The sequence below is a fragment of the Eptatretus burgeri genome, unplaced genomic scaffold, assembly GCF_056783735.1.
Source record: "Eptatretus burgeri isolate ZD-2024b unplaced genomic scaffold, Ebu_testis_v1 Ebu_testis_scaffold_3153, whole genome shotgun sequence".
Taxonomy (NCBI): Eukaryota; Metazoa; Chordata; class Myxini; order Myxiniformes; family Myxinidae; genus Eptatretus; species Eptatretus burgeri.
Window position 1 is genome coordinate 481,089 of NW_028225101.1, and position 26,644 is coordinate 507,732.

The window sequence follows — 26,644 nt, forward strand, 5'->3', positions numbered from 1 at the left end:
CCTTTCCCTCATCCGGAATGAGGTTCGTCACGTGATCGGTGGCGAATCTGCCGCCGAGAAATCGTGACTCATCAAGCCTCTTGATCACGTGACTCGGCAAGGTCGCTCACGTTGGAGGAAACTCCTCCGATGGAGGAAACGCGCTCGGTCCGGGAGGTTCTCCCTCGTCCCGCGGGTCCATGGTCGGTTCACCCGAGGATCAGGAGTCCGGACCCGGTACGTGACGTTCACTCCGAACCGAGAACTTGTGGTTCCTGAAAGTTTGTTATTTATTTAATGGATTGTTTTGCGTTTCAGATTCTGTGGTGAAAGGGAAGATCGAGTCCGAGTTTATCAATGATTCGTTCCCTCGATATGAAGGTTTGAACCACAAACTCATTCTTCATGTTATCGTTGTATTGTGTAAAATTAATGACAATAATAATAATAATATAACTCCACATAGTGAATGTAACAACAGTATACCCGGTCCTTGTTATTCCCCCCAAGGTACAAATCCCCATCAAGTTTGGTAATTAATTGTTAATGGGAATCCCGATCCTTGTTATCCTCCCACTTGGACATCCACGATACCTTGTTATACCTCGTGACGTCATCATTCCATTCCTCTTTACTCTCGTTTCACCAAATCTGGTGAACATTTACTCTCTTTGTGGGACCCCTGCACCGGCACACAATGGCCTCGTCCTTTCGAGGACTACGGTGGGATCTTCCACCTGCCCGAGGGAATTCTGGCTGATGAGACGAGTGACTTACCTCGACGTACAGGTGAAGGTACGCTCATTGATTGTGAAGCACCAGGACGAGAGTTTGTAGTTTGTCCTGTATTTATCATGGAACGGAAAGTTTAAACCTGATGATGTTTCCTTCCGAACATTCACTACTGAAACCACTGCTTGGAGGCCTTTTTGACCCCCTACCGTTAGCCCGGTGTCCCCAATGCAGCGGACGCCGCAGGACACCAGGTTGGCATCCCCGGTACAGTCCGGCATCATGGCCATGCTGACTCAGCTTATGGCTGACTTGAAGGGCAGGATGGGGACTCAAATTGGCGGGAAATTTGACGCGTGTCTTGGGAAGCTGCGACAAATTGTGGAGCATGGCATGTGCACAGCGTGAAAAGGTAGTCGATCGGGTGAGGGGTAAAACAGAAAGGATTGCTCAGGGGGGCTAGAAGGGAGCGGGTAACTAAAATACTACGCGAGACAGAACCACGGGAGATAGATTCATATAAAATTGAGCCGGAGGGGGGAGACAGAGCCACGGGAGATAGATTCATATAAAAACGAGCCGGAGGGGGGAGACAGAACCACGGGAGATAGATTCATATAAAAACGAGCCGGAGGGGGGAGACAGAACCACGGGAGATAGATTCATATAAAAACGAGCCGGAGGGGGAGACAGAGCCACGGGAGATAGATTCATATAAAAACGAGCCGGAGGGGGGAGACAGAACCACGGGAGATAGATTCATATAAAAACGAGCCGGAGGGGGGGAGACAGAACCACGGGAGATAGATTCATATAAAAACGAGCCGGAGGGGGGGAGACAGAACCACGGGAGATAGATTCATATAAAAACGAGCCGGAGGGGGGAGACAGAGCCACGGGAGATAGATTCATATAAAAACGAGCCGGAGGGGGGAGACAGAGCCACGGGAGATAGATTCATATAAAAACGAGCCGGAGGGGAGACAGAGCCACGGGAGATAGATTCATATAAAAACGAGCCGGAGGGGGAGACAGAGCCACGGGAGATAGATTCATATAAAAACGAGCCGGAGGGGGGAGACAGAACCACGGGAGATAGATTCATATAAAATTGAGCCGGAGGGGGGAGACAGAGCCATGGGAGATAGATTCATATAAAAACGAGCCGGAGGGGGAGATAGAGCCGCGGGAGATAGATTCATATAAAAACGAGCCGGAGGGGGGGAGACAGAGCCACGGGAGATAGATTCATATAAAAACGAGCCGGAGGGGGGAGACAGAACCACGGGAGATAGATTCATATAAAAACGAGCCGGAGGGGGAGATAGAGCCGCGGGAGATAGATTCATATAAAAACGAGCCGGAGGAGGGGAGACAGAACCACGGGAGATAGATTCATATAAAATTGAGCCGGAGGGGGGAGACAGAGCCACGGGAGATAGATTCATATAAAAACGAGCCGGAGGGGGGAGACAGAGCCACGGGAGATAGATTCATATAAAATTGAGCCGGAGGGGGGAGACAGAGCCACCGGAGATAGATTCATATAAAAGCGAGCCGGAGGGGGGAGACAGAGCCACCGGAGATAGATTCATATAAAATTGAGCCGGAGGGGGGAGACAGAGCCACCGGAGATAGATTCATATAAAAGCGAGCCGGAGGGGGGAGACAGAGCCACGGGAGATAGATTCATATAAAAACGAGCCGGAGGGGGGAGACAGAGCCACGGGAGATAGATTCATATAAAAGCGAACCGGAGGGGGGAGACAGAGCCACGGGAGATAGATTCATATAAAAACGAGCCGGAGGGGGGGAGACAGAACCACGGGAGATAGATTCATATAAAAGCGAGCCGGAGGGGGGAGACAGAGGTATTTAAAAGAAAGAGTGAGGACGAAACGGTAAAATATGTGACAGCATGGGGCCAAAAGTTAAAATAATAGACTCGTGCCTTCGGCCGTGGTCCTGGTCGCTGCGTTGGAGGTTACCTGGCCAGTTTACAAACGGTGTGCTTCGGCATGCGGTGAGCAGCTGTGCTGCGAAACTACAATCACGTGATCCGTGCATGGGGGACAGGCGAGCGCACAAGTTAAGGGTGATGAGCACGTGTGTGAGTGTGGTGAGGAACTGGGTGAGTGTGGCGCCGTTGTATGAGGACGCGGATTCGGGAAGCCATCAGAGACGGACGATATTGCGATCGATTCAGAACGGCTTCCCCATGTTGTGGAGGGTACGAGTCCGATTCGGAGTGAGCCGACCGACGGCGAGGAAACGATGCCTGCCTTGTGCGAGCAAGTATAGGTGCAGGACTTGGTCAGATCCACAGCTTCGTGATGATTAAATGACATAAAGTCTCGAACGTTGACGTCTTCGGGCGTTTCCAAGCATCACAATGTACCCAGCGAGTCGGGCTATGATGAACAGGCATTCGATAACATGAGTGAGGAAAGTGAAAAAAATACTTTATCGTTAAGAAATCGTTGCGGCCTGTTCCAAGTCAAGGTGTGGTTGAGCAGGCCAAAAAACATGGCGGCTTCAGACCCCACGAGGTAACTCAGGAAACGCCTTAAGACCCCAGAGAGCAAGGTGGCCGAGGATACGTCTGATAAAGGATATTTTTCAAAAGGGGTGTTTTCCCGCTCCGGCTCGTTTTATTTTCAAATAATTAAATAATGCCGTTAATTATCTTCAAAGGGGTGTTTAAGTCACCCAAACACCCAGTTTTCACTCTTGCACTCCTTTGGCGTTCCCTTAGCATGCATGAAAAGTTTCAGGCTGCTAGGTTTCATGGTTTTGGTGTTATGGAGGAGACACACACATTGACACACATTGACATTTATGAGTGCAGATATATGCTTCTAAAACTAAAAAAAACTCCGGAACCAAATCCAACCAAATGTTTGCCCAAGGGTTTCTGTCTGGGTCGCGTGTCTCGGAGAGGGGGATCAGGGTGGAGGAAACGTCCCAATTCTCTCCATTTGAATGTGTATCATATAGTATCAGCCGGTGGTATCTGACGTGACAAATCATCTCATAAAAAGAGTTCAAACAACTTGACAATATGCATGACGGTGATGATGAAATCTGAGTGAGAATAATTCGAAATTCTCAAAATGTTTCCTTTCACTCATTTCAAGCGGACGTTCAAACCAAAGCAAACAACAATGAGCTTCGCAGTGAAGTGGAAGTGATTTTTGCTGACGCCATATACAGATGTAAGCAGCAAGGATGGTTGATGAAGATGATGTCAGCTGACTTCCAAGCAAAGGGAAGATGACCCCGGGAAAATGTTAGAGTGAATCGAGCAGAATGTTTGTGAGTACAACGTGCAGTCGTTTGATTAAATCCGTCAGGGAAGCGACGGGTACTTCTACTGGTGGAAAACGTAAAGCTCAATTATTTATTTTATTTTATTATATTTGTAACCGCACGCACACGAAGCGAATAGTGGGGTTAAGCAATTGGTTCACTTTGTCTGTCTGTCTGTCGACAAACATCAGTTTATGTTCAAGGAATAACTCAATTTCAGTTTAAAGTTGTATCTTGAACATCAATAGGAAAACAAACCTGCTGTTTTTCAGTACTTTCGCGATGAATCCGTCCCGATCGCACATGCACAGAGAGGAGGAAGATAAAAGTTTTAATCTGCCTGCAAAATTGAAACAAAATTGAAAATCATTCCAAACAGGAAACTTGCTGTTTTTAAGGATGTTACAAAGGACACAAACAACAGTGTTACATCTCCACATGAAGGCACCGAAGCGAGTGCACCAGTTACCCACCCGGAGGATGTCACGGCAGAAAGAAAATAAAGACACCAATGTGCCCTTTGTGGTGTTTTATAGGTGAAACCTCCAGTGCCTTCAGCAAGTATTCAAACCCCTCGACTTTTTCACATTTTGTTGTGTTACAGCCCAACTTCAAAATGGATTAAATTTACATGTTTTGTCACTAATCTACACAAAATACCCCCTAATGACAAAGGGAAAACATGTTTTTAGAAATTTTCACAAATTAATTAAAAAGGAAAATCTGAAATGTCTCCTCAAGACGTATTCAACCCCCTGAGTCAGTACTTCGTCGAAGCGCCTTTGGCAGCAATTATAGTTTCAAGTCTTCTTGGGTATGTCTGTATCAGCTTTGCACATCCGGATTTGGGGATTTTCTCCCATTCTTCCTTGCAGATTTGCTCAAGCTCTGTCAAGTTGGAAGGGAAGCATCGGTGAACAGTAATCTTTAATCTTCACCATAGTCTGAGGTCTTTTACACTCTGAAGCAGGTTCTTCTCATGGATTTTCCTGTATTTGGCTTCACTCATTGTTGCCTCTATCCGTGCAAGTCCCTCAGTTCCTGCCACTGAAAAGCATCCGCATAGCATGATGCTGCCACCACTATGCTTCACGGTAGGGATGGTGTTGGATGGATGATGAGCTGTGCTCAGTTTCCGCCAGATGTAGCGCTTTGCATTCAGGCCAAACAGTTCCATTTTAATCTCATCAGACCACAGAATATTTGCCGCATGCTCTCAGATTGCCTTTTTTAAACTCCATTCGTGCTGTCATGTGTCTTTTTCTAAGGAGTGGCTTCTGTCTGGCCATTGTCCCATAAAGCCTAGATTTGTGAAGTGCTGCAGAGACTTTTGTCCTTCTGGCAGGTTCTCCCATCTCAGTAAAGGAACTCTGTAGTTCTGTTTGAGTGGTCATTGGGTTCTTGGTCACCTCCCTGACCAAGGACCTTCTTGCCCAGTTGTTCAATTTGGTTGGATGGCCAGATCTAGGAAGAATCTGGGTAGTTCCATATTATTTCCATTTCCTCGTGATGGAGCTCACTGTGCTCTTGGGAACTTTCAACACTCGAGAAATTGTTTTATTTCCTTCCCCATATCTGTGCCCCCTCACAATTCCTTCTCGGAGTTCTACGGACAGCTCCTTGGGCGTCATGGTGGAGTTTCTGCTCTGACATGCACCGTCAACTTTGTACTTAAAATAGAAAGGTGAGTTTGTTTCTAAATAATGTCCAATCAATTGAATTGGCCACAGGTGGACTGCAATCAATTTGTGGAAGCATCTCAAGGATGATTGAAGGAAATTGGATGCACCTGAGCTCAATTTGGAGTGTCTGAGCAAAGGGGCTGAATACTTATTGACGCAAGACATTTCAGATTTTCACTTTTAATTAATTTGTAAAAAATTCTGAAAACACGCTTTCACTTTGTCATTATGGAGTATTTTGTGTAGATCGGTGACAAAAAATTTAAATTTAATCTATTTTGAATTCAGGCTGAAACAACAAAATGTGACAAAAGTCGAGGGGGTGTGAATACTTTTTGAAGGCACTCCACACACGACAAGAGAAAGAAAGATAATTTTCGAAGTAATATTCATTCATCGCTTCTGTCCATCTGAAAAACCTAATACTGACTAAAAGTAACACTTAATGATTTTCCAAAGATTTCCCAAACTGCTAAAGTACAAATGTCACAGATATCAATGCAGCTTTGAGTTAACTCACGACTCTCAAGTGTTGGCAACTGATCTCAGGTAACCAGTTTGTAAAATAAAGCACAGCAGGTTATAAATGGATGAAAGGTCGGCTGTAAGAATGTTCCAAAGGATCTTGTCCATTGGGTGTACACAGAATGAATCCGACAGGCTAGTTGTGTCGCAGAAGTTTTGAGAGGGTGAAAGCTTTGTTACACCCCAGCATGGAGAAGGATCCTAGTCCACAGGTCAAGCTGTCTCAGAGAGAGGTTGAATTGGGGTTCTCCAAGCTATGAAGGACAATGTATGACTGGAAGAAGGTGAGGAGAGCGTGGAGGAACGGGCAGGCTGCCTTAGCGATAAGGCCAGCGAGGAGATGCCTGCTTTGAAGTCATCTCCAAGACAACAGCAGGGAAGTCGATTTGACGAGTATACCGACCAGGAGATCAGAGCGACCAACATACAGCGGGGTGAAGTTGGTTCTTTGTAGTCAAGGAATGGGGTCGCTAAAGCATCCCAGGCTCGGCGTGCAGTGGACTCCCGATTCCTCCTTCACTGTTTGAGTCAGTATTAAAATTTATTTTGCCACATGAAATTCAGAGCAACTCCGGAGAATGTGCCTTTCTTGCACCACATTAAATTGAGCAGCTCAGGGGAAAGCCTTTCTCCCCTTTGTCTCCTCCGTTCCGTCTCTTACATTATTCCTCTCTCTTGTCTCCTGATCTAAACTGTCGTTATTTTATATCAACAGATATTTTATATCTGTTGGCAGCCATGTTGGAAAAACTTTGGACCTTTCCATCTCTGAAACCATACCAAGGAAATAATTGAAACTTTGCACACGGCAATTACTCCTCATGGGAAATAAGTGATTTTTTTTTACTGACGTCACAGGTGTCTTCCTTATGACGTCATAATTGCATATGTCGAACGCTACATCAAAAAAATTTGAGGGCCATCTCGGGATAAAATGTGCCACAGAAATTTTTCGGTGACGTCATCAGTCACGTGATTCGGCAGTCATATTGTTTGTGTTTTTTAACCTTGAAAATTTTTCTCTGACGTGGCTGAACAGACTGATGTGAAATTTTACACATATGACCGCCTATCCATGAAGAACAAAAGGTTCACACAAATGACATGGTTTGGCAGCCATATTGGATTTACCCTAAAACCTCTAAAAATCTTCTTCTACAGAACGGCTGGACAGATCGAGGGGAAACTTCACACAAATGTTCCCCAAGCCATGGGTGTACAAATTTGTTAAGGAATAATTGATAGGTCACATGGTTTGGCAGCCATATTGGATGTGAAGAAAAATATTAAATAATGTTTTCTCTGGAACCACTTAATCAATCGACCTGAAACTTCACAATTATGATCCAGCTTTGATGGTGAATAAATGTTTTGAAGAGATGGTGAATAAAATTTCATCTTGATCGGATGCATGGTCTGGCAGCCAGAGTTATTTAAGTTTTTTTTTTTAATCTGGGTTCTTTTTGATTTTTTGGGGTGTTTTTTATATAGCTCACTTGGCTGTGCCTGGATGGGTTTGAGGGTAGAGGAGTAACAGCTGAAATGTGAATCCTACCCAGGTTCCTCCTGATGACTTCATCTTTGCTTTTTGCTTGTTTGGGTTTAGTTCCTTCTGATGCAGGACTGTACCTATTTGGTCTTCCATTTGATTTTATTTGAATTTATTTTAATCCGGTTCTAAATTCAGTTGAATAATTATGAAAAACGTCATGGGTTAGCGTCAGGTGTCCAATCAAAGCAAGGTTGCATCAAAGTGGGACGTTTTGGTACCCGGACATCACTGCTAGCAGTTCGAGAGTGGCAGTTCTAATTATATCTCTATTTATCACAAAACACATCAGTTCACAAACACCACACAAAAGTCCTGGTGAGGGTTTGCAATCTCTGATTGTTCTTTTCCTTGTTCTCTATATAATAATACACACAAAGTGTGCCGTTGACCAAAATAAACCACATCCCCGATGCCTTTCACCCACTGCAACCCATCCCGATGGACCGGGGGCCCGCTTGCTGCGGAGCACGATATTTCGATTTTGGTGTCGCAGTCGTCGTTCTCCGTGATCTATTGCAATCGACATCGACTGAAATCTGCTGCAGTGATGTACTCCAATCTACTCGAAACACTCGGAAGGGAGTGTTTTTTAACTTCCGGACAAGTTGTACAACTTCCGTGAGTTTTATTTTTTATTTCACGACAACATCCGGTTTTCAAGTTACCCTGTCCAGCGGTTTATAAAGGTTTTCATCCAGAGAATCTTCTCTCTCCGTAATAATTTCATAATTAAATTTCTTTCAATTACTTTCTCGTGAATAGTTCCCAAATTAAAAATTACGTCAATCAAAGTATCTAGATTCCGGGTGTTCGGTGGAGCCGACCCTACTGCTCCACCTAGTGGTCTTGCTCGCAGCCGACACCCGGCTCCACAACAATAATACGGTGCATGGATGATACGAGCAACAATAATACTCTGAGCTGTTTCCTGTTTGCAATGGTGTTGGACAGGTTGACTGACGAGATCAGACTGGAGTCTCCATGGACTATGATGTTCGCGGATGACATCATGATCTGTAGGGAGAGTAGGGAGCAGGCTGAGGCGAGCCTTGAGAGGTGGAGGTACGCACTGAAGAGAAGGGGAATGATAGCCAGTTGGAGTAAGACGGAGGGTTGGCGTAAATTTGGTTGGTAAGTAAGTTGGCGTAAATGAGAGGGAGAGTGGTGGTATGGTGCGGTTGCAAGGAGTTGAGGTGGGGAAGGTGGATGGGTTTAAATACTTGGGATCAACTGTCCAAAGTAACGGAGAGTGTGGGAGAGAAGTGAAAAAGAGAGTGCAGACAGGATGGAGTGGGTGGAGAAGAGTTGCAGGAGTGATTTGTGACAGAAGGGTAGCTGCGAGAGTTAAGGGGAAAGTATTGTTACGAATTCTGGCCCGCCTGGCCTGCGATCGGCAGCGTACCTCTAAAAGCAGCCGCGTCACCCACCGGACGGACAATTCAGTCGTGACCCTCCTGGAACTACCGCCAGGAGCCATTCACGGGTGGGGGTTTAACCTCACCACAACCCAGTCCGCATTCTACCCGTGCGAAATAGGGTGAATCGCCGAATGTCGAAATACCCGCGCGGGTAACCTGCCGAGTGGTTGCACCACGCTGCAAGTCGGCTTCGGACACGAACCGCTTAAGCGGTTCGTTCCGTGCTACAGGGATAACCGAGCGGTGTTATCGCCGACCTCGACGGTTCAGATTATTTATCGGGTGTTCAAAACCCACTACTCATTCCACGATGCAAGATGGCATTTTCAATGGGGAAAGAAGACGCAACGAACGAGATACATTTCACACAAGGACATTTATTATTTCACACACAACACAAGTAAGGCAGTCATGCAATTTACAAGCAACAAATAGAAAGTACTACTGCCGACGACGATTATTATTTACAAGCACAGTCACTTACACAGTTTCTACTTGGCAGGACACGGCGCCACAGCATGCATACGAAAACAAAAGAAATGACCCCCTCATAGGCAAGGGGGTAGACGGGGTTCGTAAACCTTTATGGTCGTGGGCCGTGGATGACCGAAAAGGCCCGCGAGACCGAAGGGTCTTCCCCGCGCCCTCGTGGCACGACGGTGGGCAGGTCGCGACGTCGACTCCCCACGGCCTTGCGTAGTCGCGCCTGACCTCGGGCCCTGGCGTGGTCAGCGAGCTCTCTCCGGCATTGCTGCTGGTGCTTTCACGACCCACGACCGAACAAGAAAAGACTGAAGGGCAGAAGGGGCTTCAGGACCAGAGAGAGAATGACGTCGACGACCCAGACAAAGAGCTCATGGACCAGAGAGAGAACGACGTCGACGACCCAGACAGAGAGCTCATGGACCAGAGAGAGAATGACGTCGACGACCCAAACAGAAGAGAGGATGACGTTTATGACCCCGACAGAGAGAGGATTACGTCGATGACCCAGACAAAAGAGAGTGAGCCTCGCGCGTGGTCCGCCTTATATAGCGCGGGGCTCCGCCCTTCGCTCCTCCCCGTTTTCGGTCCACCTTCCTTCGAGAAGGTTCCCGAAAAGGGGCGTTCCCTCACCCCGACCGCCTCACGCTGTTCATCCACCAATCGGCGGCGAGCTGCCCTCCCTCTGCCTCCGTCACACTCCTCGGAGAAACAGGCGGGAAAAATCCGCGCGCCCATCGGAACTCTTTTGGTTGCCTTTTTCGTTCGACGGTTTTCAACGCGGCTTGTTGCTTGCATGGAGGTTTCAGCCCAGTGAACACGAAAAATTCCCTTTAAACAACGGTGGGGAACTATCTGCACATAAACTTAGCGTCATAACTGATCGAAGGACCCTTTATGGTGTATTGCGAATTTCCACAGCCGTAACAGTATACAAGACGGTAGTGAGACCAGCTATGTTGTATGGTTTGGAGGCGGTGGTGCTAACAAAAAGACAGGAAGCGGAACTGGAGGTGGCAGAGTTAAAGATGCTGCGATTCTCGTTGGGAGTGACGAGGATGGACAGGATAAGGAATGAGCATATTAGAGCGACAGCGCAGGTAGGACGGTTTGGAGACAAAGTGAGAGAGGCGAGATTGAGATGGTTTGGACATGTGCACAGGAGGGAAGCGGAGTATATCGGGAGAAGGATGCTGAAGATGGAGCCACCAGGCAGGAGGAGAAGAGGAAGGCCAAAGAAGAGGTTCATGGATGCGGTGAGGGCGGACATGCGGGTGGTTGGAGTGTCAATGGAAGATGTGGAGGATAGAGCGAAATGGAGACGGTTGATCCGCTGTGGCGACCCCTAACGGGAGCAGCCAAAAGAATAATAAGAAGAAGAAGGATGATACGAGCATCTGGGCCATGATAGTAGTGGGCTATAACAGTGAGGTTTTCAGTTAACAATGATAATATTGTGACGTCCACGGGACTTGAACAGTCCCGCCAACGTAGAATGAGCCGAAACGATGGAGGCGGTTTATTTATTTATAACCCAAACATGGCGGTTCTAATCGCTCTACCGCAAACGGGACGAGGAAGGTGGCACGAGTCACTTTTCACTGAGTTGATGATGTTTATTTGTTTTTTTATTAACCAGAAATAACAAGACTCGGCAAGAAGAGGGATCCAGGGCGATTCAACGGGATGGTGTGGGATCGGGCGTGGGGAAAACACAGACAATTCCAATGAATATACAGATCTCAAACCCTCTAAGGCGCCAAGTACACACACACACACACACACACACACACACACACACACACACACACACACACACACACACACACACACACACACACACACACACACACACACAAAACCTAGCTATTTCTGGTGGTCAGGCTGGACCGTGGTGTGGACGCAACTGTCCCTGGATTGGCGTCGTACGAGCTGGCCTTGCTCTCGTCAGGGGGGGCAGGAGAAACCGTGGTGCTGTCGACCTCCTGGTCTTGGCCCAAATCCGCTCACAGCCGCCAGGGAACCAGTTCTGGCGCCAAATTTCGAGCAGGAGAGGGAGGCAGGTCCGCCCGCCGTTCGACCCCGTACTCCGAGTCAGCAGAACCCCAGAGCCAACCAAGGTGAGGCACGAGGCTCAGCAAGGCTCCAAAACACGATGAAGAACACGATCGAATCAGCACAACAAGTATGCTTCCGGCGCAACAGCCTCCACACCAAAAAAACACGATCTTTTTGTCCCGATCTTCTTCCTCTTCCTTTTCGACCCCGAACAGAACCTTTTTATCCTCCTGTCCTCGTCACTTCCAATCGAGCCGTTTTATTGGCCCACCGCCGTCGCCTTCCGCCAATCGTGATCATGGGGCGGAGCCATCCGCAGCCCTGTCCTGTGACGTCACGGCCAGCCTCCAGGGACTACTAAAAGGGGTTTACGCAGACACACTTACCCTATCCCGTGTCCCTATCTAATTACGTGACAATTATCATTTCCCCCTTGAAGAAATGAACATTTACTAGACAACTTATCACCACTGAATTGCAGCTTATTACATCGAGATCCTGGTAAACTCGAACAGCATGACATACCTAATTAAACATCCTAATTACCCTTTGAATGCATACCCCCCCTCAAACGTAACAATATTGTTCAGAATGAACGTCCAAGGTGAGACTATGTGCTCTACGAGTGTCGTTCAAGTTGTAAAAGTGATTTATTGATGTTTTTCCTCAATTGTCTCTTTGCAGAGAAAAAAATTGAAACGTCTTCACGTGTCAACTGTTCCTCATCGGTGGACAGAGAAGTTTCCTTCGATCATCACCGGACAGAGACTTTGTGTCGGAATGGTGACAAGTTTAGGGGTGTGTCTCCAAACAACAACTGCGACACGTGTATCAATGTCTTGCAACAGGAGAACCAAAGAAATGAGAAGACAAACAAGTTTCCTGTTACCAACAAAGAGGACACCTCCTCATCGTGTTTAAAAGGAGGTGTAAAAATATGCACAGGTGAGACGTCACTCAGGTGCACAGTGTGTAACAAGGGATTTGCTTCTTCTTCATGTCTGTTGACACATCAAAGAACACACACCGGTGAGAAACCCTACAAGTGTTCACAATGCAGGAAGGCCTTTTTTTCTTCATCAAATTTATATCGTCATCAAAAAATACATTCGGGAGAGAAACCCCACAAGTGTTCTGTTTGCAACAAAGAGTTTAATCAGTCAACAAACTTACATCAGCACCAGATATTGCACACCGGAGAGAAACCTTACAAGTGTTCTGTGTGTAACAAGACCTTTGCTCATCCATCAAATGTATCGGAACATCAAAGAACACACACCGGAGAGAAACCTTACAAGTGTTCTGTGTGCAACAAAGCGTTTTACCAGAAATCGTACTTACGTAAACATCAAAGAATACACACCGGAGAGAAACCCTACAAGTGTTCTGTTTGCAACAAAGAGTTTAATCAGTCAACAAACTTACATCAGCACCAGATATTGCACACCGGAGAGAAACCTTACAAGTGTTCTGTGTGTAACAAGACCGTTTAATCATCCATCAAATGTATCGGAACATCAAAGAACACACACCGGAGAGAAACCTTACAAGTGTTCTGTGTGCAACAAAGCGTTTTACCAGAAATCGTACTTACGTAAACATCAAAGTATACACACCGGAGAGAAACCCTACAAGTGTTCTGTGTGTAACAAAGCGTTTAATCAGACATCTTACTTACGTAAACATCAAAGAATACACACCGGAGAGAAACCCTACAAGTGTTCTGTGTGTAACAAAGCGTTTAATCAGTCATCATCCTTCTTGAAACATAAAAGAATACACACCGGAGAGAAACCCTACAAGTGTTCTGTGTGTAACAAAGCGTTTAATCAGTCATCATCCTTCTTGAAACATCAAAGAATACACACCGGAGAGAAACCCTACAAGTGTTCTGTGTGTAACAAAGCGTTTAATCAGTCATCATCCTTTTGGAAACATCAAAGAATACACACCGGAGAGAAACCCTACAATTGTTCTGTGTGTAACAAGACCTTTGCTCATTCATCAACTGTATTGACACATCAAAGAATACACACCGGAGAGAAACCTTACAAGTGTTCTGTGTGTAACAAAGCGTTTAATCAGTCATCATCCTTATGGAAACATCAAAGAATACACACCGGAGAGAAACCTTACAAGTGTTCTGTGTGTAACAAGACCTTTGCTCATTCATCAACTGTATTGACACATCAAAGAACACACACCAGAGAGAAATCTTACAAGTGTTCTGTTTGCAACAAAGCGTTTAATCAGTCATCATCCTTACATCAGCACCAGATATTGCACACCAGGAAGAAACCCTACAATTGTTCTGTGTGGAACAAAGCCTTTGCTCATCCATCAACTGTCTCGGCACATCAAAGAATACACTCCGTAGAGAAACCTTACACGTGTTCTGTTTGTAACAAAGCGTTTAATCAGTCCTCAACTGCATTGGTACATCAAAGACGACACACCGGAGAGAAACCTTACAAGTGTTCTGTGTGGAACAAAGCATTTAAACAGTCATTGTCCTCACATAATCATCAAAGAAAACACAACCAACCCTAACCCTAACACACGTGCAAAAACGTCAATATCCCAGTCTCAAAAAACTCTTGCAAGCACGAACCAAATATGATTCCAGGATCTGGAAAAGAAAGTCAAGAGAACCTGGAAGTTGAAGAGCACCAACATTGCGCCAGTGTTAATCGGAGCAACAGGAATGATGAAGAAGAAAACGAGAACAATTATCCAAAGCAATTTACGAGAAGAGAAAAGAGCAGAACAAGTATTTGGACGTGATTTAAATCCTGAAAAAGGAATAACAAAACATCCAAAGGAAATGCCTCAAGGGATAACTTTTGTCTTCATGACGTCATCATTGCATCGCTTCACAGCATAATTGTTGATTTCATAATAAGATGGAGATTTCCATTTGATGTTTTACTATGTTGTTGTATTGGAGGACCTCACCGTATTGGAGGATAATATTATCTCACCGATAATATTATTGGATGATAATAATAATTAAAACGATCTCTTATAATGCTTCATCTTCCTCTTCCTCACGTTGACTTCATGAAAAGGTTTTGCGTGGAAATTCGGGAATTTCACTGCATTCAACTCGGGAGTGAATATAATGTTGGTCTTCGGGATTTTGTGAGCAATCTTCAGCACCACGGGCAAAAAAAATCCAAAATGTCTGCCCTAACCTCATGATCCCCCTGTCCCAAGGGAACGACATGTAAAAGGATCAATCCAAAAAAGGGTATTGCTGCACCCTTTCAGCTGGACATATGAACTAGTTGTGATAGTTGTAATAGTTTTCAGGATTTTCCATGGGATTCCCAATTTTGGTGCTTGTTTGGTGTTTGCACTTCTCAGCTTGATTTGATTGTTTGTTCTTCGATTTTCTTTCCCAGCACGATGAGATGTTGCGCATCTAATGAACTTCTCTGTCATACGTTTTAAATGTAATAATTTTATGAATGATTTTACACAATGACGTCATAATGTGACAAGTACAAGTGAGTCATTAAATTTTGGCAACACTGCCTCACCTTGCACTTTTTGATGCCATGGAAAGCAAGTCCGTCACAATCATTGGAATCTCCAGCAATGAAGCCGAGTCTATGTAATTTTATTAATTACATTACATATAAAAATGTTACATATAAAATATTTAAATTACATATAAAAAAATATATATTACATGACATATAAAACATTTAAATTACATATAAAGAATGTTACTCTCACACCGGTGGTCACAAAGTCTTCTCCAGGTTCATTTCTGGTCCTGCACCCTCTGCCTTGCTCTGTACTCCCATCCCTGAATTTTTGCTCCAAAGGGCTTTCTCAGTTTTCCAGTAACCAACTTCTGTTGAAACTCCCAAAATCCAGGTTCTTTGCTCACCTCCACTCATTTGTTTCTCCTTTCTGCAGCCTGTGGAACCAACATCCTCAGACTGTTCAACCTGACTCTTCCCTCGTCAAGATGGCTGTTCACCAACACCCCCATCCATACTCATGTTCTTTTTTCCCCTCTCTAAGCCCTCATTTCCTCCCCAGTTCTCTCAAAAATAAAATCCCTCCACAAGCCGACCCTTTCCTTTCCAGATTAATGTGCTTTCCCCCTTATTCCTCACCATCCTTTTCTTCTGCCATCTCCAGTTTTCCTTTCCCCTTTTTGCAGTGTTTGAGCTTGCTTCCAGCTTATTCACTCCTTCTCCACCCATCTCCCTATCATCTCATTCTTCCCCATGAGAATTGTGTAAGTTTCGGAAAAGGAAAGGTTGAAGTAAAATTGTGGAGTTGTATGGTAAATTTGGAACGGTAAACGCAGAGTGAAGCTGATGGATCAATGAAAAGTACCAGGAAGAGGGTAGAGAGATACGTGGTTTCAGATGTATAGTTAGGAAGGATACAAGGAAAATTATTATTTTCTCACCATAACCCTAACTCCCTTATTCCTCACCATCCCGATGGACCGGGGGCCCGCTTGCTTCGGAGCGCGATATTTCAATTTTAGTGTCGCGGCGGTCGTTCTCGGTGATCTACTCCAATCTATATCGTCCAAAATCTGCAGTGATCTACTACAATCTACTAGAAACACCCACATGGAGTGTTTTCTTAACTCCCGGACAAGTTGTTCAAGTTCTGTGAGTTTGATTTATTATTTAGCGATAACATCCTGTTTTCAAGTTATTCTGTTCAGTGGTTTATTTTCTCAGGGTTTTCACACAGAGAGTGTTCTTTCTATTTTATAATTTTACAATCAAATTTCCTTCAATTATTTTCTCGTGAATAGTTCTCAAATTGAATTGAATAGTTTGACTTCCGGTTCTGGGTTTGGAGCGATGGCAGCTTCTCTCAGGGGTCTCTGCTGACTTTCTCAAAGTTAAGCTTCCGGTTGTTATTTGTCACGTTTTTACTGTTTATTTTCTCAACTACATGTTTACTCTGTGTTCTTAATTCAGTTTTGTTTCAAAAATTGTGCTATTTTGTGAGTTTTCGTCGATCTTGTCTTATCGTGCTCCTTGAGGCCAACCCATCCTTCCCGTCAAGGTGTACGATCGTTTTTCTTTGTATTCTCTCCCGATTACCATCAATTCCTGTTTTCCCCACTTTTCACAACACCCACCATTTGTCTCTCTCAACAACACACTCTCTTTCTTGTCTTAAATTAAAAAATTAACAAACAAAAACAGCAACCCCTTCTTCCCCAGACTCATGAGAACTGATCCTTCTTCTTCTTCCTCCTCCTTCTTTCTTCTTTTTGAGCTGACCCACTCTCACCATTACCTTCACGATTTCTTCCTGCAACCTCCCATTCCCCAATCTCACCTCATCTTCAAATATCCATCAAAAAATAATAATTTCCTTTGTATCCTCCCCAACTGTGCGCCTCCTGAAACCACGTGTGTCTGTCTACCCTCTTCCTGGTACTTTTCATTGATCCATAAGCTTCACTCTGTGTTTACCATTCCAAATTCACCATACACCTCCACGATTTTACTTCAACCCTAATTTCAAAAATAATCACAATAAATAAATTCACTTTTACCGATACATCTACTGTAACCACGTGATCTGTTTCCATCTTCTGTGTTTACCGATCAAAATTCACCATACACCTCACGATCTTTTCTTCAACCTTTTCTTAACCGAATCTTATGCAATCTTTATCAAAAAAATGATAATAATAATTAAAACGATCTCTTATAATGCTTCATCTTCCTCTTCCTCACGTGTGGTTCTCATTACTCTCTCATAATTCACACTTCTTCTTCAACAGACTGCTCAATTGGACCTTTCATTCATACCTTGTCTAAAAAATCCAACCGTTACAACGTTTCTTCTCTCCATTCTCTTAATTCACCTTTATTGCATCCATCAAGAAATGTCTTTTGTCACATCTCTGAACCAAAAAAATTAAAACCCAGTTTGCTTTGCTTGTTCGCTTTCCATCAACCATTCTTTTCTTCCAACTTCAGTGCCAATTCACCCCTCCCTCTCAAAGCAACCGTCACACTCTTCTCCCTCCAAGCCTCCCTCTCACCTTTCTCCCTCAACTCTCCTCACTCACTCTTCTCAAAGTTGCCCGCCCCTCCCATCCACAAAGCTGCCTCCTTCCCCTGCCCTCTCTCCTCCATCTCATCACTCCACCTCCTCAAATCCTCAACTGCCCTCTGTCCCCTCTCTTATGACTCCCCACTGTACCTCAACCCAGCATAACAGTCTTTTCTCCTCCTCATCCGCCCTCCCTCCTCCCCAAGCTCTTCACCAATCCGCCACACTTTCAACAAATCTCCTTACCTCCCCTCCCTTCCTCCCTTGTCCTACTGCCCCCCTCCCCTGCACCCAAAGCCTCCCCCTCCTCCCTCTTAATTTACAGTGTGGACCTCAAATATCCGGGGCCTTCGCTCAAACCTGACAGATCTTTCCATTCAGGTTTCTCTTGACAAACCAGACATAATCTGCTTAACAGAAACTTTCCTCCATCAAGACATCTCTGACTCCCTAGTATCTCTCTCTGGTTACTCCCTTCGTCCGGTATGACAGACCTGAGCCTCGTCCTGGTGGAGGAGTTGCTCTCTTCATCAAAGACTCTGTTCCTCACTCTCCATGCACTGCCCTCACTCCACCACACCCCCAGGAATACCTCTGGCTGCGGCTTCCCTCCACTCCCACCTCATGTTTATATGTGCACTGCACCGTCCACCAAACAGTGATGACTCCATCTACACCTCACCATCCAAAAACATGGACCAACTTCTATCCTCTCATCCAAACTCTTCCTCAGATGTGGTGATTGCAATTGTCATCATGCCAGTTGGCCAGGTGTGGGTGTTGGGATTTGCGCCTTTTTCTTATAAACTTAGTTTCGTGCTTACTCAATTCACGTCGCCTGCAGTTAATTTAAATGTATTCCTGCTTGTTGCGGAATGAACATTGTGCACTGAGATTAGAAAGGTTTAACCTTAAGTGAGTCAAGGGAGCATTGTGCAGCAGAATCTGGAGGAAAACCTTTGATCTTGCTTATCGATTTGATACATATCGCCAGCTGGATTGCCAGCTGGTCCAAGGATGAAAGAAGGAATTTTTGCGTTGATATTGTTTAAGATAAAAAATCCCATATATATATATATATATATATATATATATATATATATATATATATATATATATATATATATATATACATATATATATATATATATCTATCTATATATATATATATATACATATATATATATATATATTGTTACGGATTCGCGCCCGCCGGCGTGCTGACGGCCACGTAACTCGAATCGCAGCACGTCGCCCATCGGACAGACAATCCAGTCGTGACCCTCTCGGACTAACGCCGGGAACCAGTCACGGGTGGACCTTTCGGTCTCACCGCGATCGAGCCAATCGGCCCCCGCGTGGGATAGGGTTGCTCGCCAAATTCGACCTACCTAAGTACCCACACGGAGGGTAGACCGGGCGATCGCACCTCGCCACAGGTCGACTTCGGACACGGGCCACTTAAGCAACCCGTTCCGTACTATCGGGATAACCGAGCGGTGTTATCGTCGGCCTCGACGGTTCGATTAATTATCGGGCGTATTCAGCCCACTACCAACCCTTTACGTGAAGTAAGATGGGGATTCAATAGAGGAAAAGACGAAGCGAAGCGGGAGAACAGTTCAATAATAAAGCACATTTATTCGCGATGAACGGAAGGCACACATATACAATTCCACCAAAAGCACATAGAAAAGAAGAGAAACACAATGCAATTCCACCAAAAGCACATAGAAGGAAAAGAAACACAATGCAGAGCTAATACCGACTACGCGAGCACACGGCAACACATACAATTTTACTTCACAGACGGCGCCGACAACACATATCCAAAACCAAGAAAAAGAATACCCTCAAGGATGAGGCGGGCCTGAGGCCGAGACCGGGTCGGGCCTACCCGTCTGGTGATGAGACGCGGAGCGGCGATGGTGCCTCAACTCCGCGGGCCTCGCGGGGAGTGTCTGGTAGGGGGTGGGAAGGGGGCCCCCTTGGTCGCACTATCTCAGCGCGGGGGGAAACATGAGGGGGTTGCTGATGCTCGGGGGAAAGGAGGATTTCTACTCTGCCTCGAGTCCCGCGACGAGCGTCTCCACCTCGACCAGGTCGCGCCGTCGGCCTCCCTGGTGTGCAGCTCCCGGCACGACGCGAGCACCCCCTCGTCTGCCCTCGCCGCCTCTCCACAGCTCCGTCCCCTTCGCTCCGACTCCAACGCACACGACGACGACCAACTCCTTCTTGCTTCTTCTTCCCAACTCCACCGACTGCGAAGTCTTAACTCAGCTCTACTGACGAACGCGGTCGCTTATATAAGCCCCGTGGCTTCGCTTTTGACCCCCTGCCTTCGACCTTTCACCTCGCTCCCCATTGGCCCGAGAAAAAGTGGGCGTGAATGCTTTTTGATCCATAAATTTGCATATATCGATCGCCCTCCAACGCCCTGGAGGCGGGGCCAAATCGCCCCTCGCTCACCGATTGGACGGCACAAAAGTGGGCGTGTGTCGTTTTTGATCCGTTTTTGAAGCAGAAAATCCGTGGTTTTGTACACGCTGTTCGGCGCGCGCCCTGCACGAGTCCAACACCGGTACCCACAAGCGGCGCAAGAACGGTGGCGATGCGACGGTTGCGAGGTGTGACGTGAAGCGGCGCCGCGGTGGGTGGTTGATGTTGTGGTTGGTGGTGGTAACAATGGCGGTTGGTCCAAAATAAAGATAGTAAAAGAAAAACGGCTATCCTGAAGAGTCGCAGCACGCATGAATAACATTTATTCCCTCTAGACAACGGGTTTGGGCCTAACTACACATATACTTACGGAGATATCTCACCTAAGGGACCTGAATGGTGGTTTGCGAATTTGGTAACCACAACACTACCCCCTCCCCTTTTTACAGACTCGTCCCGAGTCGTCAAAATTTCGTGTGCCATCATGTGTAGTTTTCCCCTTGTACATTTTACCTACGGATCCCTGAGTGCGACATTCATGGTATTCGTGTCCCCAAAATAAATAACCTGAGGGCTGCGTAACTACCTCAACAAACTCACTCACACGGACGACTTAAATAAAATTGCCGGCGCGAGGACATACATGCCGGGGGCGCACTCATATGTACAGTACATCTTAACCTTAACTTACAAATTTTACACTAAACCATGGCCCAGGATCACTGAACTCTGCAAAAGAAAAGCAGTTAGCAGGGAGCCAGGCTGCTCACATGCAGTCTCTGGCTCAAAACAATGCAGGTGACAGGGAACGTGGCTGGCTGCTCACACGCAGTCCAAGGCCTTCCCCCCTGAACTGAACGCAGTGAACCACAACGGTGCATGGGCTGCACAAACGCAGTCTCCGTGCCAGCTCAAGTGGCACACGCAATGAACACAACGAATGGATGGATGAACACAAACACGGTGCACGGGCCGCCACTGCAGGCCCGTGTTGTAGCTGCCAACAGGGCAGTTCTTGCAGCGTGCAAACTGTTGCCTTGATCCTGGCGCACATTGCAATGAACAGGGGGGGGCAAAGCAAAAATTGAACGGGGCTGGTGAACGTGGGCAGTGGGCATGGCAAAGGCAGAGGCAGCAGGCAAACACAGCCTGCAGAAGAAGGCCGCTGCAGGCAAACACAGCCGGCAGATGAACTGGCCGGCACAGGCCTTGAAGTACCACAGCTGCAGATGATCCGGCCGGCACAGGCCTTGCAGCACACAGCCAGCAGATGAAGCTGGCCAGCTTTTGCCGTCAGTGGTAGTTGGTGGAGGGAGTGCGGTGGTGCTGGCCACTTGGAAGGCGGGCTCGGACCTACCTACCTGTCTCCCTCCCACCTATCGCCTTTGCCTGTCACTGTACATACCCACTCCCTTAATTTGTCAAACCCCAATTTAGCCCCAACTTATTTTTTTGTTGTTTTTATTTTTACTTCCCCACTATAAATCGTCCCCTAACCCCCTTTATCGTCTTTGTTCGGCTAACCTATCCTGTCACCTAGCCTACTCCCAACCCCTACGTTCCCTTCCCGGAGGGGAATAAGGGAGAGCTAACGTCCTGTGTTGAGGCCCAACGAAGCCTCAGAATGGCCTCCCCAGAGTTCGGCGATCTATAACCAAAGTGGGTCCAGCGGCCCACAACGACAGCGGGGGGATGGATGGTGCGGAGGGGTACATCTCCTAATCTACCCTAACCATTTAACTGTTAAACTACCCCGGGGCTTTCAACAAGCGCCTCTCACTTAAACTATTGGTTCTAACAACCCAGATTCCCGTCGCCTGTGTTGGTGTCCTCACAATTTCGGGCCTCGCCCCCCAATTTTCGCTCCGTGCCCTCACACGGTCTCCTGGCTGGGACACGTGGCTCCCTTTGGCAGGCACGACCCTCTGCCAAATCTCCCGCTATGGCACCCCCGGGCACTACACTGCCTCCGAGCCTACCAGCTCCCTAACACCGGGGAGTGCCCCCCATGGCACCTCCCCTGAAACGCACACGTGGCAGGCTGGCTTCCCAGGCCCCTTTCCGAGGGTCACCCATGCCCACAACACTGCCCACGCGGCTAATGGCGCCCCAGGCCCCCGCACCAAGCAGGCGCACCCGTGCCCACTACGCTATCCCGGCCCCCCATGGGCCCTTGGCCTACCGCGGCCGACTAGCCTGGTGCCCGGGGTACCCACTCAGCGATACTCACCTTTCGCAGCCACGCTCCCAAGCCCGTCAACAGGGCTCCTGCACCCCTCCAAATGGGTCTCGAGCCTACTTTCCCACCAACAACAAAACGACCTCCATTTTTCAATTCAACTAACCCAGCTAACTCACTTTATACTGACCCCGGGGTCCCTTGGGCGGGAGTCACTCCTCCCCCCAATCACTCATCGCACCATGCATTCCCCATTCGCTCCATACACACAGACCCGCTGGCCTCACTCACTCAACATGTACACGTACTCACCTCACAACCCACAACTCTTCAACACACACACCGCTGAACTCTGCCATCCTTCCATCTGCATCCCCTAACTAACTCGTGCTCCCACGTCGTCCCTTACACTAAAGCACGTTCCTTTTAACACTACGTAGCTAAGCTACGTCCCCACTACACATTCACTGTCTGTCACTGTCTCCAAATGTCCCAAAAATTATTTATTTCCCAACCTAAATCTGGCGACAATCCCTCTAACTAATCCATTCCACGGACTCCATGAGGACTTACCCCTGCCCCATGGAGTCGGTCTAGCTAAGCTAACCCTTCCCCCTAACTAGTTTCCATCCTGTGCCCAGGGTCAAGGGGGTCTTCCACCCCTTGCCCAGGAATCCTGTGCACCCGAAAGTGAGGCTTGCTTTTTCCTTCCTTCTTTTTTTTTTTTCCATGCGCATTACCAGCGCGGCAACTCGCGCACTTTGCACCTGCCCGTGACGTCATGCAGCTGCACGTGTTCCTCGTCCCTCCTTGGACGGTGCCATCCGGCAGAGATACCCCTCCTGCCGGATTCCAACCCCACGTGCAGCCATGACGTCACCGTGCGCATAAAAAAAAAACACAAGCCCCACGTCTCGAGGGGTTCCCCACGCGAACACATGTGCTTTGCCCGTTGGAGCTCAACACACACGATCGCGTGGAGAACCCGTCCGGTCCAAATCCATTATCCTGCCTAAAATTTGTCCGTCCGCGGGATCGGCAAATCCACCGCGTGCGTTTCCGGACCGGGACTTCACTCTCGCAAGCGAGCACGTGGCGGTCTCGTGCGTTGCACAGCACGAACCTCGTGCTCACTGCTGGGTGAACCCGGCACGGTCCCCGAAACAACTACAGCCGCTACTCGGCTTTCTTTCATCACATGTCTCCGTCGTCGCCATTCGACCCACGCACACCTGCGTGTTACGACGCACACACTCCACTCCATTATATTCACACCGGGAGACGCGGCTGCGTGCTCCCGCATGCCGACCGACATCTCCCTTACATACCGCTCTCTCACACACACGGTCTCCCTTGCACTCGGCCGTTCACCCACGCACGCATCCACACACACGGCCTCACTCACACACGGTGCCTCACCCACACACGGCGTGCTGGGAAGCACGTACTCTGGCACCATCGCCACCACACCACTCACACACGGGGTCGCTTCCACACACGGGGACGCACTCACACCTTGCACCACACACACAGGGACAACCACACTGGGGATTCGTGTCCCCACAAGGGTCTCCGGGGCCTCTATACCCCCCAAGCTCTCCGTGCACCTGTCCACAGCACTCGTCCCCTCAACCTCGCAAAGCACGACCGAACTCACCTGGTCGTGACTCGCCTCAAGGGGGCATACTCCCTCCCCTCGTTCCTGGAGGAGGCCATCCAGGTGCTCGCACTGGGTCTCTACCCAGTCCGCCAGCTCACCCCCATTGTCCTCCACTACCTCCGTGTGTGTGTGTTCATCTCTAACCTTGTCCAATTCATGCAGTCTCTCCTCTATTTTTTCTGTCTCCCGTGTCTCTATACATTTATAAGTTTCTGTTGTCGTCACCTCGTGTCTCGTCTCACACGTTTTGGTCTCCCCATTTAATTTTTCCCTCTTGGTCACCGTCGATTCCTCTGTCACGACCCTCGCCCAACACGCCCCCCGAATTATTTTTTTACCCGCCTCCACCGCGGGCCTGTCAGCCGTTGCACCCCCTTCCAGCTCGTTTGCTTCCACACGTGGAGTCGCCATTCCTATCTCCCTGGTCACGGCCTTCATGCCCGCCTGCAGGCATCGGCCCATGTTCTGCCTCTCACCCCGTAGCTCTTTCATTTCCTCCTTCATGTTTGCTTCCATTCCGTTTATTTGCTGTGTATTCGCATCCATATGTTTGTTCATTCCTTTTATAAATTCATTTGTTATGTGTATGTATCCATCTTTTCGTTCATTTGTTGTGTATACGCATCCATCTTTTCGTTCATGTTCGCATTTATCTTCGCTGTCATTTCCGCCAGCATGGTGAATAGCTGGGCCATGTCGGGTGCGCTTGAGTGAGCCGTTTCGGCAGGGGTTGGGGAAGGGTTTTGGTGGAGAGGGGGGGGGGAGGTGTCATACACCGCGGCCGCTGCCGCACCCATTTCGGGCTCTGGGTTCAGTTGGGCGAGTTCGTTTTCCTGTACGGGCATTCCATCCTGGGCCATGGATCCTACACATTCTACATCCATTTCTAATACCCCCGGCTCCCGCTCGCCTTGAGACGCCATCTTGCTTCTCGTGAAGGGTTAATTTAGCTCGCTCGTAATTTGGAGGGAATCGGGGGTCGCTTCTCTCACCCCTGGACCGATTCCCGTGAATTTAGCTGGAGACAGGAGAGCCCGTTTTCCTGTTCTCCGATACCAGTGCCGCGAGGAGGGCGATGGATTTGTATCGCACGACCTGACACCAGTGTTACGGGTTCGCGCCCGCCGGCGTGCTGACGGCCACGTAACTCGAATCGCGGCACGTCGCCCACCGGACGGACAATCCAGTCGTGACCCTCTCGGACTAACGCCGGGAACCAGTCACGGGTGGACCTTTCGGTCTCACCGCGATCGAGCCAATCGGCCCTCGCGTGGGATAGGGTTGCTCGCCAAATTCGACCTACCTAAGTACCCACATGGAGGGTAGACCGGGCGATCGCACCTCGCCGCAGGTCGACTTCGGACACGGGCCACTTAAGCAACCCGTTCCGTACTATCGGGATAACCGAGCGGTGTTATCGTCGGCCTCGACGGTTCGATTAATTATCGGGCGTATTCAGCCCACTACCAACCCTTTACGTGAAGTAAGATGGGGATTCAATAGAGGAAAAGACGAAGCGAAGCGGGAGAACAGTTCAATAATAAAGCACATTTATTCGCGATGAACGGAAGGCACACATATACAATTCCACCAAAAGCACATAGAAAAGAAGAGAAACACAATGCAATTCCACCAAAAGCACATAGAAGGAAAAGAAACACAATGCAGAGCTAATACCGACTACGCGAGCACACGGCAACACATACAATTTTACTTCACAGACGGCGCCGACAACACATATCCAAAACCAAGAAAAAGAATACCCTCAAGGATGAGGCGGGCCTGAGGCCGAGACCGGGTCGGGCCTACCCGTCTGGTGATGAGACGCGGAGCGGCGATGGTGCCTCAACTCCGCGGGCCTCGCGGGGAGTGTCTGGTCGGGGGTGGGAAGGGGGCCCCCTTGGTCGCACTATCTCAGCGCGGGGGGAAACAGGAGGGGGTTGCTGATGCTCGGGGGAAAGGAGGATTTCTACTCTGCCTCGAGTCCCGCGACGAGCGTCTCCACCTCGACCAGGTCGCGCCATCGGCCTCCCTGGTGTGCAGCTCCCGGCACGACGCGAGCACTCCCTCGTCTGCCCTCGCCGCCTCTCCACAGCTCCGTCCCCTTCGCTCCGACTCCAACGCACATGACGACGACCAACTCCTTCTTGCTTCTTCTTCCCAACTCCACCGACTGCGAAGTCTTAACTCAGCTCTACTGACGAACGCGGTCGCTTATATAAGCCCCGTGGCTTCGCTTTTGACCCCCTGCCTTCGACCTTTCACCTCGCTCCCCATTGGCCCGAGAAAAAGTGGGCGTGAATGCTTTTTGATCCATAAATTTGCATATAGCGACCGCCCTCCAACGCCCTGGAGGCGGGGCCAAATCGCCCCTCGCTCACCGATTGGACGGAACAAAAGTGGGCGTGTGTCGTTTTTGATCCGTTTTTGGAGCTGAAAATCCGTGGTTTTGTACACGCTGTTCGGCGCGCGCCCTGCACGAGTCCAACACCGGTACCCACAAGCGGCGCAAGAACGGTGGCGGTGCGACGGTTGCGAGGTGTGACGTGAAGCGGCGCCGCGGTGGGTGGTTGA

The 26,644-nt window shown here is 48.1% G+C and overlaps 1 protein-coding gene across 1 annotated transcript; it reads left to right on the forward strand.

The window, feature by feature from the left end:
* Positions 1–36: 36 nt before the first annotated feature.
* LOC147006809 (uncharacterized) lies at positions 37–15,275 on the forward strand. The gene is given in 4 exon segments (XM_085867782.1): positions 37–216; positions 298–360; positions 12,423–13,228; positions 13,230–15,275. Coding segments are annotated over 4 exon segments (1,965 nt in total). The 5' UTR covers positions 37–179; the 3' UTR covers positions 14,289–15,275.
* The last annotated feature ends 11,369 nt before the right edge of the window (positions 15,276–26,644 follow it).